Below are 23825 nucleotides of genomic sequence, written 5' to 3'. Positions count from 1 at the left end.
CAGGACCCTGAAGCATTGAGCTCTACCTCACAAAAGCCTTTGTGACAGAAATTCATTGAAATATCTTCTGAATTTCATTTTCACTCGACGTTTTTACCTTTGAGTGATCATTTTCTACTGATTTCTGTTAAATTCTGACAGAATTTTGAGGTTTTTCTAGTTAGAAATGCCTTCACTTTTTGATAAATGTCCTTCTTGTGGAAGAAAGAAGGCTAAAACAGATCCACATAGGGTCTGTATAATTTGTCTTCCATCCAGCCACAAACCGGAGTCGTGTGACATTTGTAAAACCTTCTCTAGAAGAACCCTTCGTGATAGAGAGAAGATCCGACTTCAGGCGAGAGAGGACAGGAGAAAAAGTGGCCATTCCACTACAGAGCGAGGAGAAGGTCAGACTTCTACCAGGGCTCAACCTGTTTCCTCCATGACTCCTTCCAGACCTGCTGAAAAACGACATAGATCTCCGACGACGTCGAGAGCGTCGACGTCGAAGCAGGGAACGGCGCCAACATGTTCGCAGTCGAGGAGTGCTTCGCCGGCGAGAAAAAGACATCGTTCGCCGTCGACAGCTATTTCGCCGTCGAGGCGGCGAAGACACCCGACGTCGAGAGGATCTGGGTCGCCGTCGACACGGCGAACACAGTCAACGCCAAGGAGATCCGAGTCGGGCTCGCCGTCGACACGGCGAGGCAGATTGCCGTCGAGAGAGAGTGTTCGCTGTCGAAGGCGTTCACCGTCACTGCACCGACGTCGAGGTTCGTCGTCGAGAGGTTCTCAGCGGCGAGACGAGTCGACGTCTAGAGGCACTCGCCGTCACCGCAGTTCGACGTCGAGGAGTGCTTCGACGTCGAGAAGACCATCTAAGAGGCCTAGAAGGGTTTATACAACCTCGGAATCCTCGGCCTCGCTTATCCTACTTCCAGCATCGCCACAGCTCTCGCAAAGGCAGTCGCCGTTACCACAGACGCCGGTAACACCTACGGCTCCTCTTCCGGCGCCTCCTCCAGAACCTGTTCCGAGGACTCCAACGCGATCTGCAGGGCGTTCTGGTTATTCCTCGAGGCGTACATCTACCTCTAGGCACCGTCGTCAGGAATCACATCATGGACATTCTTCATCGTCCACACGAGACTACTCTCCAACCTTATCGGACTCACCGTCCCCAAGAGTGTCTCCCATAGATGATGTCAACACATTTCAGGAGGTCTTAGTAAGAGGGGCAACCAAGCTGAATATCCCGCTAGCAGCTCCGGCCCCATCGACATCAGTGATCTTTGAGACCTTGCATCAAAGGACATCTTCACGACCTTTACTTCCACTGGTTCCGGGTCTTATTGAGCCAGCAATGGACATTTTTCTCACGCCGGCTACAACAAAGTCTGCTCCTTCCAGACTCATTAAAAAGTACCGTCCACCAGAGCAAGATCCTCTATTCTTGAGGTCGGACCCAGTACCAGACTCGGTAGTTATAGTGGCAGCGAAGAAATCGCATTCGACGTCACCGTCTTCCTCTGCTCCCCCAGACAAAGAGAGTAGAAAGATCGATGCTGCAGGAAGAAAAGTATGCTCGACGGCATCCATCACCATGAAAGCAGCCAGTGCCACTGCTTTATTAGGGAGATATGATCGATCCCTCTGGGACTCTATACTGCAGTTCGCGGAGCATCTCCCTAGGGACAAAAGGGAAGATTTCCTAGAGGTCGTGAGCGAGGGAGCTATGGTTTCTAACCAGATTATAAGTGCTGCGGCGGATTCTTCAACACTATCCGCACATAACTATGCTCATGGTATAGCGCTCAGGAGACATGCATGGCTGCGGCTTACATCGCTTAAACCCGAAGCACAGCAGAGGATACAGAACCTGCCTTTCTCAGGCTCCACTTTGTTCGGCTCTCATGCCGATGATGAGATGGCCAGAATGAAGTCGGAGCTGGATACCCTGAAAGCGGTAGGCATGGAGCGACCTAAAGAACAGCGAAAAGGATTCCGCCCATATCAAAGAAGACTGTTCACCCACAGGTATCAGGCTCCACATTGGACGTCTTCACGCCCTCAGCAACAGCAGCAGCAGCAGCAGCAGCATCAGAGGGGCTTCTCCAGAAGGTCGACAAGGGGTCGTTCAACTCCTCAGACCCAGACACCTCGACAAGCTCCCACGTCTAAGCCCTGAATCTTTGCTTCCCCCTCCTCCGTTACCCACTCCGGTAGGGGGAAGTATCTCAAATCATCTGGACGAGTGGCAACGCATCACAACAGACGCCTGGGTATTGAATATTGTGAGACATGGTTACGCTCTCAGATTCACCAGTTCTCCACCATCTGTTCCACCCAAAACAGTCAACCACCATCTCGAAGCTCTGCAGTTAGAGGTCAATATCCTATTGCAGAAAAGAGCCATAGAACCCGTTCCCATCAGCCAACAAGGGAAGGGGATTTATTCGAGATATTTCCTTGTACCGAAAAAAGACAAACAAGAGTTTCGTCCCATCTTAGATCTGAGGACAGCAAACAAATGGATTCGCAAAGAAAAATTCAGGATGTTAGCCTTACACCAAATTTACCCACATCTACGTCAGGGCGACTGGCTATGTGCGATAGATCTTTGCGACGCTTACTTTCATATCCCAGTAACCAAGAAACACAGAAAATTCCTAAGGTTCACCGTCGGAAAACGCCATTACCAATTTGCAGTTCTACCTTTCGGCCTAAAATCAGCGCCAAGAACTTTTTCCAAATGCATGGCGGTAGTAGCCGCCCACTTGAGGAAACAGCGAATATTCGTCTACCCCTATCTAGACGATTGGCTCATAAAGGCCTCCAGCTGTCTCGAGGCAGAGCAGCATTTCGAATGGACTCTACAACTGCTACAAAAACTTGGTCTTCAAGTCAATCTTCTGAAATCTACAGCAACACCTGTTCAGAGGTTGCATTACTTAGGGGCCATTGTAGATACCAGGCTAGGAAAGGTGTTTCCTTCGGAGGAACGACGGTTATCGATTCTCCAAAAGTGCAAACAACTGCAGGAAAGACCTCAAGCTACTGCAAGAATAATAGCTTCTCTACTGGGCTCGATGGCGTCTTGTATCCATCTGGTTCCCAATGCTCGCCTCCATATGAGACCATTGCAGGAAAATCTAGAGGATCAGTGGTGTCAACTGAGGGACGATTGGGAGAACAAAGTCCTTCTTTCTCCTCACACCCTACAATCCCTGAAGTGGTGGTGTTTACCCAGCAATCTCTTGGTGGGGATTCCGTTCCAACAACGGCCTCCATCTCAAACCATCGTAACAGATGCGTCACTGCTCGGATGGGGGGCGCACATGGAACATCTTCGAGTCCAAGGCGAGTGGTCACAGAGAGAGAGTCTCTATCACATCAACCTGCTGGAACTTCGCGCAGTCCACCTTGCGCTCAAAGCCTTCCTTCCCTCTCTGAGAACGGAAACTCTCCTTCTTCAGACAGACAACGTGGCCACTATGTACTACGTGAACAAACAAGGAGGCACCAGGTCCAGAATTTTATCCAGAGAGGCTCAGACAATCTGGCATTGGCTTCTAGCCAGGAACCTGTCGCTAGTGGCAACTCACCTGCCCGGCATCCAGAATGTTCAAGCGGATGCCCTCAGTCGGGTAATGAACGAGAACCACGAATGGGTACTACACGACGACGTCGTTCATTCCATTTTCGCACTCTGGGGTACCCCCTCTACAGACCTATTCGCAACCCCAGAAAACAAAAAATGCCAAAACTTCGCCTCCAGATATTACCATCCAGGGACACTGGGGAATGCCCTGTGGATAAGCTGGTCAGGAGCATTTCTTTACGCCTTTCCACCGCTTCCCCTGATTCCGGCGGTCCTCCAGAAGCTGTCCAATGCTCAGACCAAAATGATCCTAATTGCTCCGGAGTGGCCACGCCAGTGGTGGTTCCCAGACCTTCTTCACCGGTCACTCAAACCACACATCAGGCTACCATATCGTCCGGACCTTCTCACGAAGTTCAGAGGGCAGATATCTCATCCCAACCCCTCATCGTTGAGTTTGGCAGCATGGCTCCTGAGCTAGTGCAATATGGACACTTGAACCTACCTCCGGACTGTATGGAAATTCTGAAGGAAGCAAAACGCCCTTCCACACGATCAGCCTATGCAAGCAAGTGGAAGAGATTCTGCATTTGGTGTTTACACAACAACATTGACCCGGTTTCCTGTGAAGAACAATCTATCCTGCCATACTTGTTAAGTTTGGCAAAATCGGGCTTACAACTGTCGTCAATAAAAGTTCACTTGGCGGCAATAACGGCATACAGAAAGAGTCCTTCACAAACTTCCTTTTTTCGGATTCCGATTATAAAGGATTTCCTAGAAGGTTTAAAGAAGGTTTTTCCTCCCATTAGAAAGCCTTCTCCTCCATGGGATCTGAACGTTGTCTTATCACGTCTGATGCTGCCGCCATTCGAGCCGATACATAAGGCATCACTTCAACATCTCACATGGAAAGCTGCTTTTCTGGTGGCAATCACTTCAGCGCGTAGGGTCAGCGAAATCCAGGCCCTTTGCGCTCAGGAACCCTACACGGTTTTTCATTCTGCAAAAGTGGTAATGAGAACTCATCCAAAATTTCTACCTAAGGTAGTCTCCGACTTCCATGTGAACCAAACAATTTCATTACCGACTTTCTTTCAGAATCCAGCTACTCCTGCTGAGAGAACTCTGCACTCTCTGGATGTAAAGAGAGTATTGAAATTTTACTTGGACAGGACAAAAAGCTTACGAAAATCACAACAGCTTTTTATTAACTATGGCCCAATCAGAACAGGTTTGGGCACGTCTAAGCAATCTTTATCCAGGTGGATTGTTTCATGTATAATGTTATGTTATCAGTTAGCAAACAAATCCCTTGGTGGTAGGCCAAAAGCCCACTCTACCAGAGGGAAAGCAGCTACTGTAGCCTTGATGAGAAATGTCCCTTTGGCAGAAATATGCAAGGCTGCCACTTGGAGGTCGGTCCATACCTTTACTAAGCATTACTGCCTTGATACAGACGCTAGGGCAGATGCTCAGGTTGGACAGGCTTTGCTCAAGAATTTGTTTGCATGATTCATGTTTTTCTCAGTATTCTTATATCTACTCCACCGCGGTTATGGGGATGGGCTTGCTACTCTATTCAGTGCTTATGACTATACATGGAAATCCCCTACGAGAGAAGTAATGGTTTCTTACCTGTAACTCCAGTTCTCTCGTAGGGGTATTTCCATGATAGTCATAAGCAACCCTCCCTCCTCCCCGGTGGAGTTGACATAGAATATGAATATTATGGAGGTTGTTACTCCAACAAATGTTTTGTTTTTTCTTCATGTCAGGTTAATAGCCTCCAAAAAAGAACTGAGGCAACTGCCTTTTGCTGTGCATGATGGGAAACAGGAAGACTTTACTTTGTTAAAGGCACAGCTCTATTTTCATTCTGTATAATGGCAGCCTATGGGCTACACTGCCCTACATTGTTTTATTCTCATGAGAGGTGTAAATAAAATATGAGAATGTATTTATTTATGTATTTATAGAATAAATAGAGGTTTAAACGTGAAATTTACACTACAACTGTTTTTTCTTCTAACAATTTGGCCTGTGTAGCTGTTCACATAGGCTGCACATTGTTATTCTTAAGTGTTTTTCACAGACCTTTTTGTCAAGGAGCTGATGATTGCACTTAAGAATATACTACACAACAGTGCTCCGGGGTCCCCGCAGGCGCGCGGAACTATTCAGTGCTTATGACTATCATGGAAATACCCCTACGAGAGAACTGGAGTTACAGGTAAGAAACCATTCCTTACTGGTCCAACTCTCTGATATCCCTTGGTAGAACTAGGGAGGAGACGCTCAGAGGACTTCGCCTTTCCATAATCCCAGATTCAACCATTCAATCTCCTATCACAGAACCTGAGAAGTCAGATTCAGGGCTCCAAAGTCTTGAGAGGGTGTTTAGTTCCGTAGCACGTATTGAACCAGTGGAAGCTCACCCAAGGTGTGACAAATATAAAAATAAGGAGGACACCAATCATATCCTGTTAGACCTGCAGCCGGCTCGTGGATTCTTAAATGATCTAGACTTTCTCAAATAGACAGGGTAGTGTGATTTGGTCCTTCGCAACCCTCTCTTGCCCGGGCACCTTTTTCTTCTGGTGCATTCAGGGGTCGTTCCCTCTTGTGAGCGCCTTTTAATTTCCACCCGGTCACCGAACTGATACTGGTGGATCCAGTTTACTCGGCTGTAGGTGTCTTGTTTAGGACCATTCAGATGTCCTCACATCTTTACTGTCCAGAGGAGGCCCTTGTATCTCGTGCAGGTCGAAAAGTCATCAACACCGGGGAGTAACAAACTAAGCAATTAAGGATCTATCATTAAATGGATTATTGAAGTCTTTTTGTTGTGGCTTATTTATCACTAGTTGATCAGCCCTTCTTTAGACTTTGGGCCTGTTAGAGTTTGGCGCACGGGTTACTCATCACAAAGGTGATGGGCATCCCTTCTGATGAATTACGATTTGCATTGGATATAATGAAATCATAAAATGGCGGACTGCATATCTCTCACGTTTGTGACAGATAGTAACAATTGTTTGGTTTAGAATGTGGTGGTGGGGGCTTTGCACTGGGGTCACATTGTACTGTTATGTATGCGTAAATACTTGGGACCACCAAACTCGCAGGGAGGACGCCACCGCCTTGGCGGTGGCATCCACCCCATCCTATTACAATGTACCTGCCGGTCTGACCGACAGGAACATGGTAATAGAGCCATCCCACCGGTAAGTCCGGCAGGAAAAGTGCTGCAAGACAGCACTCAGCTCCCTTAAAGGAGCCGAGGGCTATCTTGTAGCTCAGAGGGGGCCGACCAACACCCTTGGAATGCACACTGTCTGCTCTGCTGTTGCTGGGTAGTGGGACCGCCCTGGCTGATTACAACCAAGACGACTGTCACGCCGTTGGGATCATGGATCCTGGCAGAAATGGAGGTCAGTTGGCTGTCCGACCACTAAGCTTGTAATGTGGCGGTCTGACCACCACAGCCATGGTGGTCCAACTGCTACCACGAAGCTGGCGGTCTTGTGACCCCCAGCCTTGTAATAAGGCCTTCTGTCTGTTCCCAGCCAGATATAATATATATTTTTGGCTGCGTCACCCGCACTGAAAAAATCTATTGCTGTCCTGTTGTTATTAATGTCATTCTTACAGGAGTCAGTGATACAGGTGAAAACTCAGCTTCTGTTTGGTTGCAGGGCCCTGAAAGCGGATGGTGTGTGCCAGTCTGTGCTTTATGGACTGCCTGCCATCATCCGGCCCACATGCTGCTGGAAACTGGACTGGGACGATCTAGAGGCAAATCAACAACACTTCCAGGCGCTGTGTCACTGCCTCCTGGTGAGTCTGAGGACATAGAGGGTTTCATGAGTGTGAGTGGTGGTGAGTTCACGATAGACCGTAGGATAAACCCAGTACATGAACGTATAGTGAGTTGCGATAGTGTTTGGATATTGAGAGGCTGAGAATTTGTGACAGGTGTATGGGGTGTGGGTTGGAGGCATCTTCAGTGACTGGATATTCGGAGGCTCATGTTTTGTAATGCCGGCACCACTAAGAATCAGTTGTGAAGTTGTACTTTGTGATGGGTTCAGGGAGTGAGGCTAGTGCTACGACGCCCTGCTGCCTTTTGGCTAGATTTGCGCTGTAGAGATTCAACATACATACGTACATACATATATACATACATACACATACATATATACATACATACATACGCATACATACATATATATATATATATACATACACATACATACATACATACATATACACATACATATATACATACATACATACATACACATACATACATATAACCTTATGTGAACCTTATATAGTACTATATTCAGACGTTGGGAGTGAGAAACACCTGAAACTATGTATTTGAAAAAATTGATAGTTTGAAAACAGATTGTAAAAGAAAGTGTTATGGGCTGAGGTAAGGTTTTTACCATTGCTGATAAGTTCAGAGGTCAAGGCCCAGATTTACTATGATTTTGCTTCGGGTTATGCCATTTTTCACAAAAATCCTTTTTGGCATTCACCAAGCCACACAAAGACGCTTTGCATGCTGTGGTAAGTACACAGTAAAGCAACACAGGCATAGTACTAGCGTACATTACTTTGCATCGGGTAGGTGTTACATGGGTGGAGCTCAGGCGCTGCTGTGTCCACCCATGGAGTTTGACATCCACCCGTATTTACAAAGACTTGTACACCTGGGTTTGCATCGGGATGGTGCGCCTACCCGACAGAGGCCTAACGAGGAGGCTATCTGCATTTCTCTAAGTCACTCCCTTCCTCCTTCCGCAGCACACAGAGGAGTATGTCTTGAAGGATTGCTTTCTGTGCCCGGGTACGTGCACCGGAGCTGTAGTAGTGATCACAGTGGTCCGGTGGGACTCTGTCTGCATGGGGATACCTGCTGATCTCAATTCGGGATCCCCTGATCGAAGCCACAATCACTCGGAATCTTGTAAACAATACTGTACATGGGTCCACATAGTTTAATTTGCAGTCTCTATGTATATTTTCCAACCATCACATAGAAGGACATACATTCATCATAAAAAGTCATATAGTGCAGACGATGCAGTGAAAGTGAAGTGCACAAATGATTATATACCATTAAAGCCAAACTGCAACATGAAGTAATGATCCCCCAAACCCTTGAGATAAACAGATAGGATCCTGTTCTGAATCCCAATCCTCAGTGAATATCAATTCAAACACTCAATAATCGTGGGATCTACTCTTGAAGTTTCAACCCATAGGTTATTCGCAGGGTCTTGTCAGGACAAGTCGTCTGAAACAAGTACTCCTGTGGAAGAAATCATGAGGAATATCACCACAGTGTGAGATCTAATCAGTGAGATTAAGTCAAGGAATCCATACTCAACTCACCCCCTAATGGACCTTAGCATGAGCACATCAAGTTAATTCTGTATTGAACTAGAGGACAATCTTTGAAACAACAAAGATTATGATCCAGAAGGTAAATATCCTTTCCAGTGAGTCTACTTGTGAACAGATCATGCAGACTAAACTCATCCCCTCCAGAGTGGATACTTCTCGCAGACAACTTAGGGCTTCTTCAAATAACGGACTATAGTACGGTCCACACTCTCATTGTCCTTTTTCGGTCTGCTACACACTCACATGCATTACCCATGTATCTCCCCACAAAGCACCATCACCGTTGCTATCCTCTTTGCATGCCGTGATACTTAGCAAGGGTTGCGCCAATAGATTTATTTCCATTGCAGAATGATAAGTACTCAAATCCATGTCAAAGCCACCACCGCATACACCATCCCTGTACACACAACCGCCCGCTGCACATGAGCAAATTGTGTTCATGTGATGTGTGCCAACGCTGTAACCCCTGGAAAGATCTTACCCATCGGGTTGCTGTTGTGGCTAAATTTAAATGCCACTGTAACCAAGCTTGTTATCTGGAATACAGCCAAGGGCATCAAAGGCTTGGGTGACTGTCCTGTGACAGTCTGCTGGGATCCATCTGAAGATCTTCCGGAGTTTGCGCAGTGTGTGCCAGCAGAAGGAGGCGACAGAGTTTACCTGGCGGGTCATGGATAGGGAGGAGTCGAGGATGATACCTAGGTTGCGGGGGTGCTCAGTCAGTGCAGGGGGGACGCTGAGGGGTGTGGGCCACCAGTCCCAAGCTGAGGTGGCGTTTCCGAAGATGATGAGCTCAGTCTTGTCAGAGTTGAGCTTGAGGCAGCTTTCTCTCATCCAGGTGGCGATGGCTTCCATTCCTGAGTGGAAGTTCTTTTTGGCCGTATCCAGGTCTTCTGTGAGGGAAATGATGAGTTGTGCGTCATCGGCATATGACACGATGTTCATACCGTGGCTTCTGACGATGGCAGCGAGAGGGGCCATGTATACGTTGAACAGTGTAGGACTCAGTGAGAATCCTTGGGGGACTCCACAGTTGACTCCTGTGGGTCTGGAGGTGTAGGGCGGGAGTCTGACTCTCTGCGTCCTCCCAGAGAGGGAGGAGTGGATCTATTCCAAGGCTCTTCCGTGGATTCCTATGTCGTGGAGTCTGGTGCGAAGAGTGCTGTGGGAGACCGTGTTGAATGCTACTGAGAGGTTGAGGAGTATGAGTGCTGCGGTGTGGCTGCGGTCTAGGTGTATGTCATTGGTGGCTGCCAGGAGGGCTGTCTCCGTGCTGTGGTTGCTGTGGAAGCCGGACTGGGAGCTGTCCAGGGAGTTGTTGACCTCGATGAAATTACGTAGTTGTGCATTGATTGCTTTCTCCAGGACTTTGGCGGGGTAGGGTAGCAGTGAGATGGGGTGGAAATTCTTTAGTTCTGATGGGTTGGCTGAAGGTTTCTTCAGGAGAGGGCGTATTTCGGCATGTTTCCAGTCCTCTGAGAAGGTGCCCGTGCTGATGGAGCAGTTGTTTGTGTTCCAGAGCTTGGGGCGATGGATGCGTCGACTATTATATACATGTGGTGCGGGCAGGGCTTCGAGGGGGCTCCAGAGTGGGTGCTGTTCAAGATGTTGACTGTTTCCTCTGTGGTGAGCGTGGACCAGCTGTGGATGGTCTAGGTGGGTTCTGGGGTTGTCAGTCAGGCACAGGTTGCGGTGCCAGTATTTTCCAGGAGGAAGCTGTCGTAGATCTCCTGGATCTTGTGGTGGAAAAAGGAGGAGAGTTTGTCGCAGAGGTCCTGTGAGGGGGGATGCTGGTGGCTTCAGAGGGGGAATCTATGAACTTGTTGATGACTGAGAAGAGTTCCTTAGAGTTGTGTGCAGAGGAGTTGATGCGCTCCTGGAGTGTGTCCTTCCTTGCGTTCTTGATTTTTCATCGGTGGGCGGCGGTTGCGGCTCTGAATGAGGCGAGATCTTCGCTGGTTTGGTTGTTCCTCCATTTTTTCTCTAAACGACTGCGGGTACGCTTTGATTCTTGGAGTTCAGTGGTGAACCAGCTGGCTTTCTTAGGTACGCGTTTGACTGATGTCAGCCGGAGAGGGCCTAGAGTGTTGGCACATTCAGTGATCTATGCGTTGAGATTGCACGCTGCTGTGTTGAGGTGAGTTGTTTGTTGGTGATTTCATTCTATTTCCTGTGGGGGGTCCTGGAGGTGCGGGCGCGGCTGCTGGGTGCGGTGATTGTGAAGTGTTTGCAGCGGTGGTCGGTCCATTCTGCAGTGGAGATGGTCTTGATGGTTATCCGGTTGCTTGAGGTGAAGATGGGGTCCAGTGTGTGTCCTGCGATGCCCTTTCCCTGTCAAGCAGCGCAGCAGGGCGACTTGCTGCGTTGCACTGCGTGAATTGTACATAAATATGGCCCACGGTCTTTAAAATGGTGGACAGGTATTTTCTTTGCAAGGTTCCAAAGATTTAGATTCCTCATGCGTTATGTTACAGCTTGCTTGTGAAAGCCCTAAAGACCTGATTGTTCGACTTACACTAATGTTACCCTGTATGGGGCCTTCATCCTTCTCTAGAGATACGCGCTCATGTCCGTAGGTCAAAGACCAGTTCGGCGTCTTTCCAGACTCACCTCTCTAGAAGAGCTGTCTGATGCAGGCCTTCGGTATCAGTGTGGATTGGAGTTGTTCTTGAGTTGTTGTTTTGCTTGGCCAGGCCATGCTGAGACACGCCTTGAGTTTATCCTTGTGTTTTGCCTTCTGCCATTCCAGTTTGCTTGAGTCTCTGAAGTCTAAATGGAGGGTTTGGGACTAAGTACTGTGGTCCTTCTCTGTCTTCCTCTCAGTGACCCTCCTTACATCGCCGCTCTCTTGGCAACAGTAACTTGTAAAAATATCTTTAGCAGAAATGTAAACTCCAAAACATTTTCTAAAATCTCGTTCTTAGTTGTGTATCTACAAAGATTTCAACTCAGCCTTAAGGCCACTGTAAAGCACTTGCTCTAAAAAGTGCTGGGACTGGAGTTAGACCAGTAGATGAGCCCAGTCCGAAGGCTACAGGGAGAGTTTGGCTGGATGTAGCATTAAATATTCCTAGGGAGATATTTATGTGAGGTGGAGCTTTTTGGGACATAGGTTCAAGCCTCTTTTTTCAGTAGATGTTTTTGAGGCCGCTCTTTATTGTAACATCCTTGGACCGACTGTGCATTCACTGTAGCTTCTCTTAAGTTTTCAAACTCTTGGTGCATCTTCACCTCTTGGACCAGCAGAGATGGACGTCCCTTGCACCTCGGGTAAGATGGGACGATGGTCTCAGAGCACAGGAGCTACTCATGTGAGTAACCGGTACTTTGGAAGGATTGAGACATTTTTATGAAATGTATGGGTTAGTCTGGAGGTTAAGATTTTAAATTTATCCTGATATTAAGAGTATGGGAATAACTAGCTGAAGGAATGGACAGGGTTGTCAGAGCAAGGAGTGGCTTCTTCCTTTCAAAAACAAGTCAGCAGTTTGTGGTCGGGCCCTCTGATTCCATCTGGAGATCAGTCACTTGTGTGGTATTAGTACCAACAAATCGGGGTTAAAACATAACGAGCCCCGCGCATTCCCCTCCAAGACTAATCCCAACAGTCTTTAGCCTTGTGGAGATAAAAGAGGATCCCAATTCATTTTAGAAGTTATGATATCACCCAGTATCTCGTAATTCAAAAATCATCCACATTGGTAATTTTTGTGTAGTTTTTGCAAAATTAATCTTTATTCAAAATTATTGTGCGATGAGGTATCCCACAGCTCATCATGACCCCGCTCCTATTTATTGTAAACATATCAGCGCGACTCCTTGCCCAGGTCAGCGATCTCTATAAACCCGAATTCCAGATGTGTGTTTATGCCACCCAAATCCATCTACCACTGGAGGGGACTCAAGTGATGGAAGCACCAAGACGCAAAGCTGGAACATATTTACACCAAAGAAGGAAAGCCCCTGTGCTGGGACGGCTCGCCCTCACATTGGCTCCTCATGGAGTTGGAAATGATATTTACATTAAAAACCCGGCCATTGGTTGATGGGAGTAATCCTGGACTTAGAGACTAAGGAGTGGACACATGCTGACAGTGAATCTTTTGGTTGACGTTTAGGGATTGAAAGTCTTTGAAGGTTGGCTGTGTGCTGGAAGGTCCAGCTTTGAGAGTGTGGGAATGAATGTCACTTTTCTTGATTTGTATTTTGAAGGATAGAATATTCAAAACAGGTCTGAACGTTAAGAATGTGGTACTTAAGAATGAGAACATTTATTTAACTCTCAGAGCAGTTATAGGGCAGTGGTATTTGAACCTCCTTGAGATTACGACTGTGGGGCGTGATTCGGGGATACATGATTGAAGGGTCCTGTGTAAGTGAGTGGTGACATCACATTCATATCTTCAACATTCCCTCATTTCAGAAGAAAGACTTGGTCTTACTGGCGAAGAATGAGCCCCAGACGGTGGGTCCCAGCTGGAACGTCACCGTTCACGCCTACTACATCATGGCTGCATCTTCATCCTTCACCCTTATGGCCAAACCCGTGGCATCCAGAGAGCTCCTGCTCCCCTGCGACTTCCCGGCGCTGCCCGAAGACCTGCCAGAAGGAGGGCTGAGAGAGATGGAGGTAACTCCAGAGCGCTCGAGTGGGATTAGATCATGGTGAGAGAAAGGACATGAGGACAAAGCATTAGGGCCTTATTTAGAGTTTGACAGGTAACTCCATCACAAACGTGACTGATATCTGGCCGGGGTATTTCAATATTTCAATCTCCATAGGGTACTATGAGATCATACTACGGCAGACGGGATATCCGTCACATTTGTGAAAAGTAACCTCCTCCATCAAACTCTAAATCAGGCCATCAGTGTTTGTGTGGTGGAAACAGAGGAGACCACCTCATTGCACGGACACATCCTGAATATTGCGACACCTCTCTCGGTAGCTAGAGCTGTTTGTTAAGGCATCATCCAGTGGGTGGAGAGAGGACGCCAGGTGAAGACCAGCCTCTGTGAATTACCTGCTTTATTTCAGGCTGTAAAAAGACTTGGAAATAAATGTGATTGGGTTTGTTGAGTAACTGGCTGCTGAAGGAGAAGCTTAGATTGTATCTGCAGTGCGGGGCAGAATGTACTGATGGGCAACCAGGCCTAGGTGACAGTAAATGCAGAACGACACTCTATTGTAATTGCAATTATATTGATATAGCACTTACTACCCCTGATGAGGCTTTGAAGTGCTTTACAGCGAGTAGAATGCTTCTCCGGAACCGAAAGGTAGATTAGTGGTGAAATAGTAAGGGAATATTAGAGTGGTGGCTGTAGTAAACACGTGAGCCTGTTAGTTGGATGAACGAGATAGAGGATGGATATGTTGCCCATCTGTCCAGCTCTACTGCATTAATATCTTTGATTAGCAATACTCCAGCTAGTTGAGGGAGGGACTCTGGTCAGCACTTTTAGAGTGATATTGGGAATACGTCATGGTGGGAAGATATGGCACAGTCCAGGAAGGCCAGATCTGGTGGTCTTACCCTTCTCAGAGCCAGGAACCATGAACATTAGATTCTGCCTGTTGCCTTTTACGCTTGTGGCAGAAGGCTTGTCGTAGCACAAACAACATTTGGAGTTCACCTAGATTTTTATGAGTAATTTTTTATAGTGCAAGGGAGGCAGAAGCAGACACATTCAAACTATTAGCCTAGCAACTGAGCAGTCAGTATCACGAGCAGAAACCTTCAAGAGGGAGATGCGGCCAACAGTGTTCACCTCAGACGAGAAACACCTGCAAAATCAAAAGAGTGCGTTCCCCACCCTCACCAACCCCAGTGGAAGGGAGACTACTCCATGATGTGAAGAGTGCTTGTGGCAAAAATGACAACTGTCAAGTGGTTATTATCTGTTGTGAAGATGGGATAAATTCTGAGGCTTAGGTCATCCCCAGAAAACACATCACACACACAGTCCATTAAACGTCTACTGCTACAGGAAGTTTGTGCATTCCAACGCAAGCAAACACCAGAACTGCCATGTCCACTCAAGAACCAACAGATGCATCTCCTGGTAGGAAAGATGGCTTCTGGCCTGCTCTAAAAACATCAGATAATTGGATGGTGAAACTTAATTCAGGCATCAGATCTTCCCAACGTTTCAACAGGGAAGCTGGATGAGTTTGACAGATCAACTTGTTTAGAACAGAAAGTTCTGCAGCTGTACGTTGCAAAAAATATCCTGCAAGTCAAGGATCTACCATTCAGTCGCACCTGTGTGGATCTTCTCCAGATAAAAAGAAGTAGTGGTTCCACACCTCAAGAGGAGAGGATTTCTATTTTTTATCTACGATTTTCAAGATCTTTAACTCCTGAAAGCCAGTACATGAGAGCCAGTCACCCAAGACTTTCAGAAACAGTGAGTCTTTAAACTGTGGAATTACACATCAATTTCACCAAACCAGTGGTATCTCCAGTGCAAAATATCGATTGCACAAAGCAGACAAAAGTGGGTTCTTTCGAGGTGAGCTTAGGTCCATCCTAAAGTGGCAATTTCAACACTGAAAGCCTGATCCAAAGGTGGTCTACCTTAATTTTCTGGGAAACAATAAAGTCAATCTTTAATATTGTAGCTGTAATCTGGTGATGTCATTTATATTGAGGGATATATTGTTACAGGGAAGAATATAGGTGGTCATTATGAACATGGCGGTGTGGCCCGCCATGCCGGCGGTGGCGGGAAAACCCACACCGCCACATAATGAACCCATGGAGGGCCACCATAGGCGGCCCTCACTCACCGCCAGGCTGCCTCCGTCAGGCAACCTGGCGGTGGTCGGCATCATTATCCGACAGGGCAGCGGTGCTGCCCCTCGGATAATGATCCCTTAGCCTCCAGCCTTTCCCTGGCGGGTTTCCCCGCCAGGGAAAGGCTGGCGGAAGAGGTGCACCGGGGCACCCCTTGGGGCCTCTGCACTGCCCATGCACTTGGCATGGTCAGTGCAGGGGCCCCTGTGCAGTGCCCCATTGCTCAGGTCACTGCCCGATTTTCGGGCACTGATCTGCGCGACGGGTGCAGCTACACCCGCCGCACAGAGGCATTGGCGGCGGCTCCATGTGGAGCTGCCGTCAATGTCCCGGCCAGGCCTTCCTGTGGGCCGGTGGGCGGAAATGTACATTACACGGCCGGCGAGCATCCGGGGACGCTAGCGGTCAGTGGTTTGACCGCCAGCATGAACACGGCGGATTTGACCATAGTTTTTTTTCATATTTTGTTTTATATTGTTATACTTAGCATTGAACGTAAAAGTTGTATGTAATGTCATAAATAGGTTTGTACATTTATTTTATAGCGGTTGACAGTATAATTGTTTTAGTTATTTATTATAATGCATGTTATTTCGATTGTGCATATTTTAGGAGCGGGTTGAAAGCTTAGTAGCGGAATAGGGTTGAAGTGTTTTTAATCTTCTTTATTTGTCAGTTTTGTATGTTATTCTGTATTTTTTAATTGTGCATTTTTTTTTTTTTTTATATTTAAAAAATGTGTTAGATATTTTTTATTAATTGCTTTAATTTTTTGTAGCCCATTTAATTTTTACATTTTTTTAGTTTGTAGTTTGGTTATTACTGTTGTTTTTTTTAAATCTGTTTCAAACACTTTATCCAGTTTGGTCAAGTTTACAGTGGGAACAGTGAATGAACAGGAGGTCGATAAACCGGTGCAGGTTTTTATCTCCTTCGGTTCGAGGACGTAGGCCAAGGAGTTAGGATTCGGGTTTGGGTGTCAGTGTATGGCCCGCTAGCTCCGCAGTGATGGTCGTGATTACCACTCAAGTCGATTGCAACGGTGAACTTTCCCAAACCATATGATAGAACCCAGTCTCTACAAGCTTGCACATTGGGCATTCAGGTGTGGATTTAGGGAACATGTGCTTGATATGTTGTGGGGGAAAGATATGCATGATGTGTGTAGTTACATTGTGTAAAGCTGAATGTGGACTTTCTGGAACCCTCCTTTATGTGCTGAAGAGCTCGTGCCCAGGCCTTGTCTGTCAGTGGGTGAGGAAGATCTTTGTTCCACCGGGTCAGCCACAGTGACTAGTCGTCAGTGCCACAAATAACATTGAGATGGTTTGCTTTGTTCCACCGTGTGTGAGGAGCATGTGTAGGATGGGTGATTGGGGCGGTTCCACCTCTCCAGCTCCCCATGTACTTCTCACTGTGTAGAACGGTGTGGTACATGAGGAAATGGCCTGCACCTATGGTGTATGTGTCCATTACCTCAATGAAGGACATGATGGTTGCTTCATGAAAGAGATCCCCAAGTTGTCAATCTCTGCTGCTCTCCACGGCGTCAGGTCGCGTCGATCCAAGTGAATTATTGCCAAGTAGGGGATGGTAAGGTTTCGGCCAGGCACAAACCGGCACCAGCACCCCCCGCTGTCATCCTCAGGCTCGGACCTCTTTGTGACAGACAAATACTATCAGTCAGCCACGTGTAGACACTCGTCCCACCTAGCATCGGACAGCCACCCGTTCAGCACCCGTAGTCACGTCCAGCCAGCGCAGCGGACGCTGCGTAATATAATTGGACACAGGTCGGCGAACCACTCCCCATATCAGAGCTGAGGCTGTTCAGTTCTCGGAAAAGGGCATTTAGGGAGCACAATTGGAAGTGGAGCGAAAAAACACAGCAATCTGGGGAGCACTAGCATCTTAGCTATCGCCACCCGCCCTAGCGGCGACAGGGGCAGCGAGCACCAGAAAGGGAGGGAGCCACTTATCCGACCACAATACTCGAAACACAGTGCTGTCTTTTAACACCACTTGAGTCGACATTCTGGGGAAGCGTTTCTGAGTGGTGCAGCGGTCAGAGTGAGAGGGAACAGACAAGATTTAGGCCAATTTACTCTGAGGCCTGAGATAGCTCCAAAATTGTCTAATAATGAAATCCCACAGTGATACTAATGCATCATTCACATAAAGGGACATAGGCCCTCATTATGACATTGGCGGCAAATGCTGCTTACTGCGACGGCCGCCAACATACCATCACGTGGCTACCGACCGTCCATGGCTGACCGTAGACGGAATACAGCCAGAAGGCTGGTGGAATTCCGTCAACGGTCATGGTGGCGGACGGCGGTAAGGTGGCGCTGCTGCCAGCAAAATACCGTCTACCGTATCATGTTCCATGATAAAGCCTGGTGGTGTTTTGCTTGCGGACGCTGCTGCTGACAGGTAAGTCGGGTGCTCCGACAGGAGAGGAGGGTGGTGGGTGTTGTGTGCATGAGTGGGGATGTGTGTGACTGTGTGTGAATGCGTGCATGCATGTGTAATGCGTGTGTGCATGAGTGGGTGTGAGTGTACGTGCATGTTGTGTCGTGAGATTGTGTGTGTGCCTGGATGTATGTTCCTGAGTGTTGCTATGAATGTGTATGAATGTATGAATGTGTGGGTGAATGTGTGTATGCGTGTGTGTATGGGTGTGTATGTATGTGCATGTATGTGTGTAAATGTGTGGGGGGGTCGGGAGGGGGATGGGGAGAATTCTGGGGTGGGGGAAGGGGGGCGGGGGAGACCCCTATCAGTGCCAGGAAAGGAATTCCCTGGCACTGATAGTGCCTACCACCATGGTTTCAGTGGCGATACCAAAACCACTGAAACCATGGCGGTGGGCGGGGTCATAAAGCCATTGGCAGCCTAGTGACGGCCGCCATGGCGGTCGGTGTGGTACATTGGTGGTTTGGCTTTGGCCAAACCACCAATGTCATAATAGTGTAGGTAGGTACCGCCAGCCTGTTGGCGGTAACACCTCCACTATTCCACCGCTCGCTAGGGTCATAATGAGAGTCATAATCTTGTGGGCGGTTAGTTCTCGAATCCCCCAATCCTGCAACAGGCGAGTGGCTCCATGGCACTTACAAAAAGCAATTGCAACAGCGGACAACCCCTGTCTATTGCTCCTCAAAATTTGGAAGCTGTCTGATATCAACTGAACTGTTTTTTTCTAGCCGTCGAGTTCAAGTATCGTGTGCAAATCCACCCCCGAAGCCCGAATCCCATATGTTGTAGTGGCGTCAGTTAAAATTCCCAACTTAGGGTATTGAAGACTTTCTCAATATCAAGAGACACCACAACCCTGTCATATGCCTCCGGGGGATGTCATGAATGATCCATAAGAGGGGTCGTATATTGAGGAAAGTACTTCCTCCCGGTATGAATCCAGATTGATCATCTTGGACCAATGTGCCAATCAGTGGGAGCAGTCTGTTTGTGAGTATCTTCTCCAGGACAGTCAAGGTTGAGGAAGGATTGTGGGCGGTACAGCCAGACATCCAGTGGGTCGTGTCCCAGGACGACTACTAGTGCCTCGCATTGTGAGTCTGGGAGCAGGCCACACAATCTGGCTTCATCAGACACCTCCAAGAGGGGCTAGGTAAGCAGGGCATCCGTGCCCGGGGTTTATTTTTGGGCTATCTGGGCTACTGCCGCTCTGACCTCTTCCAGTCGGATGGGTTCCTCCAGGTCGGCCCTCTGGAGTAGGGACAGGTGAGGTAGTGGGAGTCTAGTCATGGATATACGTAGCAGCTCAGGGGCATCCACTGCTCTGTATAGAGCGAGGTACTAGTCTTGGAATGGGTCATTGATATCAGCCTGCTTGGAGGCCATTGAGCCATCTTCATGGCTGATGGCTCTGATTGAGTTGCTCTGTTGGTCTTCCTTAACCACCCATGTTAGTAGTTTGCCTGATTGGTCACCCTCTGCACGTAGCATGGTCACTCGGTGTTTGTAATCATGTCAACCCAATCTCATCTCTGCTTTCTTATACCTTCCACGTGAGTGCCGGAGATGCTCAATCCCCGACTCTTAGGCAGCTACTGCCCTCTCTAAGGGGCGTAGTTCCCTCTCCACTGTTAGCAATTTGTCTCATAAGACTCATCGGACCCTCCAATGGCAGTAACCCCGTACCACCACTTGGTGCGCATCCTATTCTATAGCCCTGAGAGGGGCGGATCCCTTTTTAAGATCAAAATACTGAGTGAGGCATGTAGAAAGGTCTTGACTGAAGGAGGGGTCTGACAGTGCTGCAGTCTGAAGCTGCCAGATAGGAATTCATAAGAGCAGTCTGCCCATTGTAGGACTGTTTGCCGAAGGCAGTAGTCCAAGAGCGTGCGTGCTAGGTACTCCAGTCGGATAACCAATAGACCTAGTTGTTTGGTGCAAAACAATTAATCAGATCTAGCCTGGTACGGAGGTCATGAACCAGGGAGTAGAATGAATATTCAGTTTGCCAGGTGCCCGAGCCACCATACATCGTATAGATTCCTCTGCGTCAGACACCTCCGGAAGTGCTGCATTGTCCCAGGTCCCTACGTGCCTGCAGTGGAGAAGTAGAGAGGGCCCAGACCACGTCAGATACGCAGTTAAGGTCCCCACCCCAGAGGCCTGGCGCTGCCAGATCATGGAAGAGCGCAGGAGTAAGCGCATCAACACATTCTGTTTGATTGCAGTTTGGGGGATAGATCCCCATGAGTGTCAGCTGAGCCCCATCTAAGTGTCCCTCCAGTACCACATGTCTACCCCACACATCTGCGCTGTGACTATCCGCCACATATGGGACCTGTGGCGCAATTCATATCAGTACACCATGAGTGCATGCCAGTGAGTTTGTGCCTTAGACCTGCCCTCGCCATTTTGCGCAGACTTTCTTAAGCTACGATGCATTTCTTGTAGCATGGCAATATGTGTACGATGGCGCTTAAGGTATGCCTAGATTCGATTACGTTTACCAGGGATTGCCATGCTGTGCATATTCCATGTTACCACATTATACTGTGGGACAAGGTTATCAGTATGTGTCCCATAGTGTGTTACGATATTATGTGTGTCCGGTGATGGACTGTGTGCTCAAGGTGACCTGCGACCCATGTATACGATAAACCGCAGGTAAGGAATACATCCCTCCCTTCCACCAATCCCACCAATACACACTCTTCAGGGGTCGGTATGTGTACGAAGGCTTCACATAAACAAACCTAAAACAATAAACATAACATAGCGATTACCGCCCTCCCCCAAGTCAGGAGACCCTTGAGTCCCCGGCTTAACATCCCTTAACCAAAAACCTAGATCGTAGAAACAATATGACGGGCAAAACATGTCCATTTTGGAGTTTCTCTGTGGAGACTGTCCTCATGGATGAGGCCTGATACGGAGGATTCAGCATCCAGCCCTCCCAAGCTTGACAGCTTCCATTAGGAATGGCCAGGCACTTCAGCATTCAGGGTGCACCAGTTTGTTCCCACTAGAACCGCCAAAACCTGTGTTATAAGTTATCTGCGGACCGTGGGGTGGTGACTGTTGTGCCCCGGTAAATGCCAGCTGTTGATGACACAGAGCCACCTGAGTCTTAGCCAGACTATGTTGGTCGCTCGGCACGTAGAAGACAAAAAGAGTTTCTGCTGTGTTGGCGAGACCTCTGACACCACCCGCCCCTGTTCTGCCGCCATCTGATCCCAGGAGAAATTCAGTCTGACGGGTCTCCGCTTGTGTCACCGAGTTCTTGGCACCAACTATTACCCGGCACCCGACTCTTCAGGTAGGCCCTGTATCAGCCATTTAGAGTGCAACCAGGTCCACACGTCTTCCGGGGAAGGAAAAATGTGGGTTGTATCACCGTCAATTACTCTGAGTTTTGCTGGAAGTAGAAGAGCGTAATTAAAGTTCAGGTCACGGAGGCATTGTTTGACTTTTTTGTAGGAGCTCCGGAGTCGCTGCACCTCCATCGTGAAGTCAGGGTACGCGTGATCACTGCGGTTTCGAATTGGCAGCACCCCCTCGCACAAAACTGTTGTAGCAACAAGTCATGGTCTTGATAGTTGAGAAGTCGAGCAACAATGGGATGCGGTGGGGCACCCAGGGGACGCGGTCTGTCTGGTGTCCGATGTAGCCTCTCTATGGAGAGGAGTTTCTATGGAGAGCACCTTGTCCACCAGCACCATTGCCATCAACCAGTTTTTAAGAAACAGCTTCACACGGGGTCCCTCGGATAGTTCAGGGAATCCCAGGAGGCGGATGTTAGTGCACCGAGATCACACTTTGTGGTGTAGTCTGGCCACTTCATCTCCCATTGTTTTCAGCTCTTGCACTGTGGGTTTCATTGTAATCAGGACAGACTCGGCTCCATCTACCCTGTCAGTCAGCTTGGATGGTTGGCCCTCAGCAAAGTTACATCTAGCGAGATGGTGTCAGTCCGGGCCTCTATGAAGGTTTTAGTGTCTAGAATGTCCTACAGTACTTTGTCAAACTTGGTGCAGTGGGTGCAGAGAGTAACTTCAAGATGGTTCAAAGTATCTAGGGTTCTGTAAGTGGGAGCAGAGGATGCCATCAGCTCGCTGTTACTTTGAGGCAGTTGTTTGGAGGTCTTTAGTTTCACCATCACAAATTTAAAAGCAGAGAGAGCATAAGCTCTGAGGTTCTGATTAGCAGAGTCATAGTGACACAGTTAGGCACCACACAGGGAACACATTAAGCCACAAACTATGAGCACTGGGGTCCTGGATAGCAGGATCCCAGTGAGACAGGGAAAACACACTGACATACACTCACAAACAGGCCAAAAGTGGGGGTAACCATGCTAGGAAGAGGCTACCTTCCTACAGCCGGGAAGAGCAACAAGAAGGCTTGTGACGCTGCCCTGCACCAAAACATGAGCATTATGGTCTCCTACATCTCAGGTCTACTTGTTTCAGCCACGCCCCTCCGGGTCAAAGGGCTCTCTTCAGGAGCGGGTGATCCCTAATATCATGTGCCTCTGTTCTTCTCATGTACTAATGTACAAACCTCACAATTAATTTGAATCTGTGCAGTTTTTTGCGACTCACAGACTCCATTATGATTCCTTACAGGAGGATGTCCTGAGACATTATGTGACGTGAGCTTGTCCTTCGCGTCATTGATACTTAGAGGCAGGCGGACTCGTCGAGGGGTCTCGCCCGCGATCTACCTGTTTGGTATCCTCTCAGTTTTGCATTATATCTTTGTTAAAGTTATATCTCGCAATTAATTCCCGAATTATAAAAATATATTATTTTTGCAAATGGTAATTAAACAAATTCTCATATTTTGTACAACATATTTTACATAATGTACTTACATTTTAGAGGATTAATTTATGCGGGCTATTTGGTTCTGTTATTTGCTAGGGTATTCAGAGCTATATTTATTATTGTTTTTTTTTTGGTTTGTACTTTTTTGCCAATGTCCACATTTTTAAAAAGGTTTAGTTATTTTAGGGGTCGTGTTTCTCTTTCATGCAGTTTAATTTTGCTATAGTCGTGTGACTTGGTTTTATTTTTGTGTTGTTTTTTGGCTGTCTTGGTATCTGTATTTTGGAGACATCATTTTCAAATATTTGTTGCCTATTTGAAGGTTTATTAAACAATTTCAATTATTTTGTAGTAAAGTTTATGTTTTGTTATAATTTGGTACTTTGTAAGAGTCGAGGCTTCAGTTTCAAGAGCATTTTAGGTTGTGGCTTCACTCAGAGCGATGCTTTCCAGCAGTGATTGCTTCTTCTGCAGTATTTAGTTGCACGTTTTCGTTTCCTTTTCTTTACAATTGTTTTAACTTGGAAAGTGTTTCTTCTGTTTCTTAACTGTTTAGGTTTAACTTCATTGGTTGCTGGGATTCTAAGTTTTTTTTATTTTTTATTCTTGTACTTTATGTGGGAAATTCTGATTATGTTTTTTTTGGTATTTGTGTAGGTAGAATATATTTAAATAAATGTGTGTGCACACATATTCGTTGAAAGACACCAGAGG

The 23825-nt window shown here is 47.5% G+C and overlaps 1 protein-coding gene across 1 annotated transcript in view; it reads left to right on the top strand.

Annotated features, from left to right (window-relative positions):
- M1AP (meiosis 1 associated protein) overlaps positions 1 to 23825 on the top strand; it is a 232950-nt gene that overhangs the window by 135760 nt on the left and 73365 nt on the right. The window contains exons 6-7 of the mRNA XM_069202732.1: positions 7282 to 7423; positions 13428 to 13634. Of these exons, the coding sequence (XP_069058833.1) occupies positions 7282 to 7423; positions 13428 to 13634 (349 nt within the window). The remainder of the gene's footprint in view (positions 1 to 7281; positions 7424 to 13427; positions 13635 to 23825) is intronic.

The sequence above is a fragment of the Pleurodeles waltl genome, chromosome 1_1 (genome assembly GCF_031143425.1).
Source record: "Pleurodeles waltl isolate 20211129_DDA chromosome 1_1, aPleWal1.hap1.20221129, whole genome shotgun sequence".
Classification (NCBI taxonomy): Eukaryota; Metazoa; Chordata; class Amphibia; order Caudata; family Salamandridae; genus Pleurodeles; species Pleurodeles waltl.
This window is presented reverse-complemented; position numbering and strand designations above follow the sequence as displayed.